At 58.6% G+C, this 7,214-nt stretch overlaps 1 protein-coding gene across 1 annotated transcript; it reads left to right on the top strand.

The window, feature by feature from the left end:
- Window positions 1–496: 496 nt before the first annotated feature.
- LOC136303403 (serine/threonine-protein kinase pim-1-like) lies at window positions 497–4,028 on the top strand. The gene is made up of 7 exons (XM_066207077.1): window positions 497–568; window positions 1,520–1,612; window positions 1,733–1,783; window positions 1,963–2,329; window positions 2,547–2,723; window positions 2,970–3,123; window positions 4,025–4,028. The coding sequence occupies exons 1-7, from the start codon at window positions 497–499 to the stop codon at window positions 4,026–4,028; spliced, it is 918 nt and encodes a 305-aa protein (XP_066063174.1).
- The last annotated feature ends 3,186 nt before the right edge of the window (window positions 4,029–7,214 follow it).

Here is a 7,214-nt window from a genome sequence, read left to right as displayed (position 1 = left end):
CACACAGGCCACATTTGCAGCGCTCCAACACAGCCCTGCTGCTGGTGCTGCTGAAATAGAATCAACTTAGAGAGGCCATCACAAAAATTGCCGCTGGGGTGTCAAACAAAATGCAAAAATGCACCCGGAGAAAGAAAAACCAGAACTTCTTGACTCACTTCATTGCTTCCTGCGAGCAGCAGAAAAGGGAGATGCCCAGAGGTATTTCCAGCTGCTGCTGATCCCAGCTGGAGCTCTCTGCAGAGTCCCAGCAGGAACCTGAGCCCAGCCCGGGGAGCTCACACAGTGTCAGGGAGATTCTGTCTCTGGATTCAGTCAGGGTTGCATTCCCCAACAAGTGCTGGTGCCACCTCCTGTTTTCTTGGATTAAAACAGTAACAAGGAAAACCTTACCAATGGCACAACTCCCCAGTCCACAAGGAAAAAAGAAAGGACAAATCGTAAAGTTTTCCAAACATTTGTCCTGCTTTGCTGCAAAAGTCGTGCTGCACTCAGTATGGAAATCCAGGAGAAGCTGCAGTTGGTGGCACATCTTGTGCCAGCAGCTCGACCTCGTTCTCCACCAAAGGTTCTTGAAAAGAGCAGCTGGGACTGTGGTGAAGGTTGCTGGAAAACTGCAACAGCTTTCCAGAAGTGAAATGAAAACGCAAGAAATAAACCAAGAGGTTTTCCTCTATTTATTTCTATGCTTCCCTTTTCCGTGTTGCACTACTTCTCCGTGCCATTAATTCCAAATGGATCTCACCTCTCAGATCGATGACTTAGCGAGTTTTAGACCCTCGAAAATACCATGGGCCGTACACAGAGTTTGCCTTCCCCTGTTTTTGCTGCAAAGTAACGCTGGAGACATAAGCGTAGTGCTTGGGTCGGGCACGAATCCTACAAGCAGGGAATGTGTCCTGACAGTGTCTGAGCCTCAGCAGGGACAATGCACAGCAGCGACCGAGGGAATTCCTCCGCCACGGCGCAGGAGTCAGGCCTCTGGATGTGGGCTCAGTACGGCCAAGTTGCCGTGTTTGGAGCGGCTCGGGGGCTGCCCCCGGGGAGCGCGGGGCTGGAGCGTGGAACGGACACGCGGACAAACGGCCCCAGGGCTCCAGTTGCAGCGGCGGCAGCGGCAGCAGCAGCGGCAGCAGCGAGTCTACGGCGTCTACGACCCGTCCCCGTCCCTCTCTTGTTCCTCCTCTCCCTCTCCCGCTGTCCCGCACTCTGCCTCGGTGTCCCGCAGCCTCTCCCGGCGTCCCTTTCCCGACCTCCCCGGCCCCTCTCGGCGTCCCCGTCCCGGCCTCTCCCGGGCCCCGCTAAGGACACACGCGGCGCGGCCGCTCCCGCCGCCTCCGCCGCGGCTTCCCCGGCCCGAGCTCCGCCGCTCGGCAGCGCAGCCGCCGGCCTCGAGCCGCCGGGGCCCGGGGCGGGTGGGGATGCCCGGCCCGGGGCGCTCGGGGGGCGCTCGGGGGCCGTGTCTGGCCCCGGGCCGAGCGCTGAGGGCCGCGTGTCGCCCGCAGGGGAGGCGCGGGAGGCCCTGCAGGACCGGTACCGGCTGGGTTCGCTGCTGGGGCGCGGAGGCTTCGGCAGCGTCTACTCGGGGACGCGGCTCTCGGACGGCGCCCCGGTGAGCGGCGGGGCTGGCGGCGGGCGGAGGAGGAGGAGGAGGGCGGAGGAGGAGGAGGAGAAGATCGGGGCGCGGCGGGGCAGGCGGCGAGCTGAGCCCGCTGCTGGCCTTTGCTCGCAGGTGGCCATCAAATGCGTGCCCCGGGCCCGCGTCCAGCACTGGGGCGAGCTGGTGAGTGAGCGGGGCCGGCGGGAGAAGCTGGGGCCCGGCAGGGGAAGAGCCGGCGGGAGCCCTGCAGGGAGAGCGGGCGTGGGCTGAGCGGGGGGCCCAGAGCATCCGGGGCTGGGTGAGGGGTTCCCGAGCCCTGGCACAGCCTCAGCCCCACTGACGGCATCGTGGTCCTTCGGCAGCCCAACGGCGCCCGTGCGCCCCTGGAAATCGTGCTGCTGGACAGGCTGTCCTCTGGATGTGGTGGCATCATTCAGCTGCTGGAGTGGCTTGAGCTCCCCAACGGCTTCCTGTTGGTGCTGGAGCGTCCGGAGCGGTGCCAGGACCTCTCGGGTTTCCTGGCGGAGCGGAGGTTCCTGCCGGAGGAGGAGGCGCGGGGGCTGTTCCGCCAGGTGCTGGAGGCCGTGCGGCACTGCACCAGCTGCGGGGTCCTGCACCGCGACATCAAGCCCGAGAACATCCTGCTCGACCTGGCCACCGGGCAGCTCAAACTGATCGACTTTGGCTGTGGCGCCTTCCTCCAAGACACAGCCTACAGGCAATTTGCAGGTGAGCCCTCTCAGGGGATGTTCCTGGGCATCTCACGGCCCAGCCTGGCTGTAGCACCGCGGCTTCCCCCTCTCGCTGCTAGGAGCGGCGTTATTTCTTGAGCCAAGTTGCTTTTGGGTGGGGGCGGGAGGGGGCCAGCCCCCACACGCCCAGGGATGCCGGGGTGAGGCTTTAGGAGTTGCAGCATCCCCTGATGAACTCCGTCTGTGTTCCATAGGAACCCTGCCCTACAGCCCACCAGAGTGGATCCACCACCAACGCTACCACGGCGAGGCAGCGACGATCTGGTCCCTGGGCCTCCTGCTGTACCACCTGGTCATGGGGAAGCACCCGTTCAGGAGGGGCCAGCAGTTCATCTGGGGGCGCATCTTGTTCCCACGATGGCTCTCTCAAGGTGGGTCCTCATCTCTGGGCACAGGGGAATCCCGGTGCTGGGAGACAGCAGCAGGCTGATGAGCACCCTGCTCTGGCGGCTGCTGAGGAGGTGGCACATGTCCTGCTCTCCTCCAAACAGAGAATCCATGGGGAAGTTTAGGCACAGCTCTGGGCACACCCAGCATGGCCTGGGCATGGGAATGGAGGGGCAAAGCAGACGGGATCCTTCTCCAACTGACTGCTGGTTTCTGGTTTCTCTCTTCAGAGTGCCAAAATGTTATCAGGAGGTGTTTGTCCATGCAACCCTTGGACAGGCCATCCTTAGAAGACCTCTTCAGTGATCCTTGGCTGCAGGGTGTTCATCGTCCCAAGAAGATGGGAGAGGTCCATGTGCACAGTTTGATCCAAAGACCTGACAGGTAAGAGCTCCACACATCTCATGGCAATCAGTGCTAAAGAAAACCAGAGTGTTTTTGTCCTGCCTGTAGCTCTGAGCAGGGATGACCAGATGGGAACATCTGTGCTGGGGCGGAGCTGGAGACCTGGTGTAGCAAGCACTGGTGGCCACCATCCACCCTAGTTATGCTTGTCCTGGTTCGTTGGTGCCTGGGGCCCTGGGCAGAGCACTGACAGCCTGGTCTGGCCCCCAGGGAAGGAGGAGCCCCTGGAGAAGCTTTATCAGGTGGGGCTGCTGCTGGAGACACCAAGGACAACCCCAAGGATGCCAAGCTCTTCCTCGACCTGGCCACCGGCAGCTGAAGATGATCGACTTGGATTCTGGCACCCTCTTCAGACACGCTCCCTGGGGCCCAATTTGCAGGTGAGTCCACAGCTGGGGGGATGCTCCCAGATGTGGGCATGGCACGGCCTGGCCGGGCACCAAAGGTTCCTCCCTTTGCTGGGGCAGACGCCACAGATTCTTCACTCGGCCGTCAAGCTGCCTTTTGGCTCTGCGCAGCTGCTGAGGGCTGGATGTGCCGTGGCCGGCTGCAGGCTGGGCACGTGTCCTGCCCTCCTGCTCTGCCCCCAAAGGCAGCAGTGATGGGCAGCTTTGGGCCCAGCTCTGAGCACGGCCAGCGTGGCCTGGGCACTGCGGGCGCTCGGGACGAGGGGACAGGAGCCTTCGGCTGACGGGCACTTTCTGGTTTCTCTCCTTCCAGCCGGGCTCTGCGGGTGCTGAGGCTGCTCTGGGCTCTGCCAGGGCTCTGCTGGGCTCAGCCCCAGGCACGGCTGGGCTGGCTCTGCCCTCACATTGCTCTGACAGCTTTGCATCAGACCAGCCCATTCTGAGCCCACCGAGTGAGCTCTCTGCTTTTGCAGGTGAGTGAGACTCTCCTGCAGGCCAAGAGATTGCAGTGAGGGATCCACATCCAATTGGCAAGAACCCAAGCACTCCACACTTCCAGCTGAACGCCTGGATCTCCACAGGATGTTTTGTCTGCCCCGCTCTTCATTCCTTTTTTGGCTGGAATCGTGCAACTGCCCTTTCTTACTCCTCCAGAAGTGCCACAAGTGAGCAAAACCTGGCGAGTGGACGGCGTTCCTAAGGCAGTGCAGTCTGGAGCGGATGGATGAAGAATTGCCCTTCTGCACTTCCCAAGCAGAGCAAAAAGCTGTAAGTGGGACTTTGCGTCTTTAAGAAACCCCTGACAGTTTCAAAGGGAATGTGCAGCTCATTCACAGGGTGAGAAGGAAGGTCGTCTTGTAAAGGATTTGGGGTTTGGCAAAGTTTAGATTCCCAGTCCTGCTTGGAGCTGGCGGGGCACAAAGCAATTTCCTATTGCTTCAATCACAATTTAAGATAATACTGGAAACAAACCACAAAATCTTTTTTAAAAGGCTGCTGAGGTCAGCAGGATGGATCCATGCCATCAGCACATTTATGGAGTAAATAATGGAGATCTCATTTGAAAAAGTTCAGTTATCTCTTTATCCAAAGCTATAAAGTATTTTTACTACGTTGCACTTGGGTTTTGTTTTTATCTTCCACTTTTTTTCTGTGTTGTTTTTAATTTTCTTTTTTTTTCTTTCCTTAATAGAAAACTTGTCCTAGGGAAGGAATGTCCTTTGCTGCTGGTTCCCGTGTGGAGCAGCTCCCCAGGCAGAGCCCGGCAGCTCCTGGCCCTGCAGGGCTGAGGCTTTTCCCCGTTGCTGGGCACAGACTGATGGAGCAGCACTGCTGAACACGGGGACACGCAGAGGGAGCAGGAGCAGCTGCCTGTGTCCACCTGCAGCTCCAAGGCCCAAACTCTGAGCAGACAGGGCTGGAAGAGACTGGCAGGCTCCCTGTTTGCTGTGCTGCCCCACTTGTGCCCGGCCCAGCTCTGCGGGAGGCAGAGGGAGAACAAGGGGCAGCTCCGGCCAGCCCCCAGCACAGGAACACCTCCGGCCCCGGGCCTCGGGGCACTGTCAGCACCCGCTGCTCCGGCCACGGCTTCTGCTGGCCCTGACGGCGACAACCAAACTGTGCCTGATCCCCAGGGAGCAGCAGCAGGGCCTGGATCCGATCCCTCAGTCTGGGGCAGGGCTGGACAAACGACCCCCACAGCAGCAGCAGCAGCAGCAGCAGCAGCAGCACATGGAGCTGACTTTGAGCACAGCCCCCGCCACTGTTCCCTCCCGTGGGCAGTGGTGTCACAGCAGCCTGAGGCACCCGGGAGCCCTCAGGGCCCGCAGGGACTTGAGATGGCAGCCCTGGGCTCCTGGGGGTTGTGCAAGGAACAGAGGCGAGGACTCCCTCTCCACGTGGAGCTTCCCGATGGAAAAGGCTGCTGTGAGCAGGCAGCTGCAAGGGCAGAGGAAGGAGGGTCTTGACCCCTGGATCTGTGCCACTTCCACAGTCCTGGGCAGCAGCCACCGAGCCCCGGGGGAACAGAGGGCACAGCAAGAGGGACAAAAGCAGGCAAGGTCAGAGACTGGAGAGAGCCGGACCTGGGAGCAGGAGCAGCTGCTTCATCGCACTCTTGGAGAAAGCTCTCGGCTGTTTCTAAGCGCTGAAAGGCGTGAAGGGCAGAGAGGAGGGGACACCAAACAATGCTCCTGTTTGCACACCCTCCCCTCTCAGTGTCCCAGAAGGAACTGGATGAACTGTATTCTTCTCTCTGAGTTGTCTCGTTCAGCGTGAGCAGCTTAGCACCAGGAGCTGAAGGAGCTGAAGCCTTAGGCCACAAGAGCTGACCAAGAGGGAACTTTTTGACCAAAGTAATGCTGCTAACATGGACCTGACTGAATCCAGCAGATAAAATCATGGGAATACAGAATCCTTTCTGTTGGGAAAGACCTGGGAGCTCATCAAGTCCCAGTGTTAAGCCAGCAGTGTCAAGCCCAGCACTAAAGCCTGAAGTGCCAAGGCCTGGACAAGAGGCCTGACTGAGGCCTGAACAAGCGGCCCTGAGCCAAAGGTGACCTCTCGATGAACCTTCCAGCCAAAGGTTATCTTTGTATCTGCTCGTTAACAAAATAGGCACCGTCATTAGCGTTGTAATAGATGCATCCTCTCCTCAGTGAAACATGTATTGACCTTTCTGTATTTAGAAGCCAGACAAGGCCATGAAGTCTGACATCTGGCCTTGTTCGGGGCTGTAGGGTCAAAGGCAACTCCCCTGGTTCCTCCTTGGGCCCTGGCCAGGCTTTGGGAGAAACGCAAGAGGAGGATGCAACCAGATGTTCCTGCACTAGGAGTGCTGCTGGCAGTTTGTTTATTCAGCACTATCAAAGCTGGGCCCTCTCCCAGCCAGGCTGGAGCCTCAGCTGTGGCTGGAGGCAGCTGCAGGAATTCCCAGTGTCCGGGAGAGGCTCTGCAGTCCTTGGCTGTGACAGCTTCCCCAGCTGCTGTGTGGGTGTGGGTGATGGGAAAGGCTGAGGGTAACTGGTGATGGATCTTTCTCAATCACTGCGGGCAATCCGTGGTAGTGACGGCTGGCTGCATTGCTGAGCTGCTCCTTCTGTGCTCCTTTGCTGCTTTGAACTGTAGTAAATTTCACTGATTCCTTCAGTTGGTGTCTGTGTCCTTGGTGCTGAGCCTGCCCACTGCGAAAACAAAATTGGCATAGCTTGGCCGGATCAGCACAAAATGACACTTTTTAAATCTAAAGGTGAGGAATCAGTCCTATCCGAAATTCCCGGATGGGAAGCCCTTCCCTAGAGTTCTCTGGCTCTGGAGTGGGCTGAGGTGGGAACAGATTTTTGACAGGGGCCACTGTATTAGAGGGTGTAAAGTACCCCACACTGGCTCTGAAATGGCTCACTACTCAGCCTGAGTGGGTACCACAGTGGTCTCTTGAAAAGGAGAGACTTAGATGCCCTAAAAACCCTGGTACAGGAACAACTGGCTCAAGGACACATAGAGCCATCTATGAGCCCTTGGAACACCCCAGTATTTGTTATAAAAAAGAAATCTGCTAAGTGGAGGTTACTCCATGACCTGAGAAAAACCAATTCCACGATGGAGAGAATGGGCACATTGCAGCCTGGTGTGCCATCGATGTCCCACAATGCTGCCTGCCTCCTG

The sequence above is a fragment of the Chamaea fasciata genome, unplaced genomic scaffold (genome assembly GCF_029207755.1).
Source record: "Chamaea fasciata isolate MVZ Bird 193981 ecotype frontalis unplaced genomic scaffold, bChaFas1.0.hap1 SCAF_33, whole genome shotgun sequence".
Classification (NCBI taxonomy): domain Eukaryota; kingdom Metazoa; phylum Chordata; class Aves; order Passeriformes; family Sylviidae; genus Chamaea; species Chamaea fasciata.
This window is presented reverse-complemented; position numbering and strand designations above follow the sequence as displayed.

Excerpts from the sequence above, each read along its gene's own strand:
- LOC136303403 (XM_066207077.1), top strand. The coding sequence starts at position 497 with ATGGAAATCCAGGAGAAGCTGCAGTTGGTGGCACATCTTGTGCCAGCA. Across the intron at positions 1,613-1,732 it reads GGCTCTCGGACGGCGCCCCG|GTGGCCATCAAATGCGTGCC; the intron begins GTGAGCGGCGGG and ends CTTTGCTCGCAG. Across the intron at positions 1,784-1,962 it reads TCCAGCACTGGGGCGAGCTG|CCCAACGGCGCCCGTGCGCC; the intron begins GTGAGTGAGCGG and ends GTCCTTCGGCAG.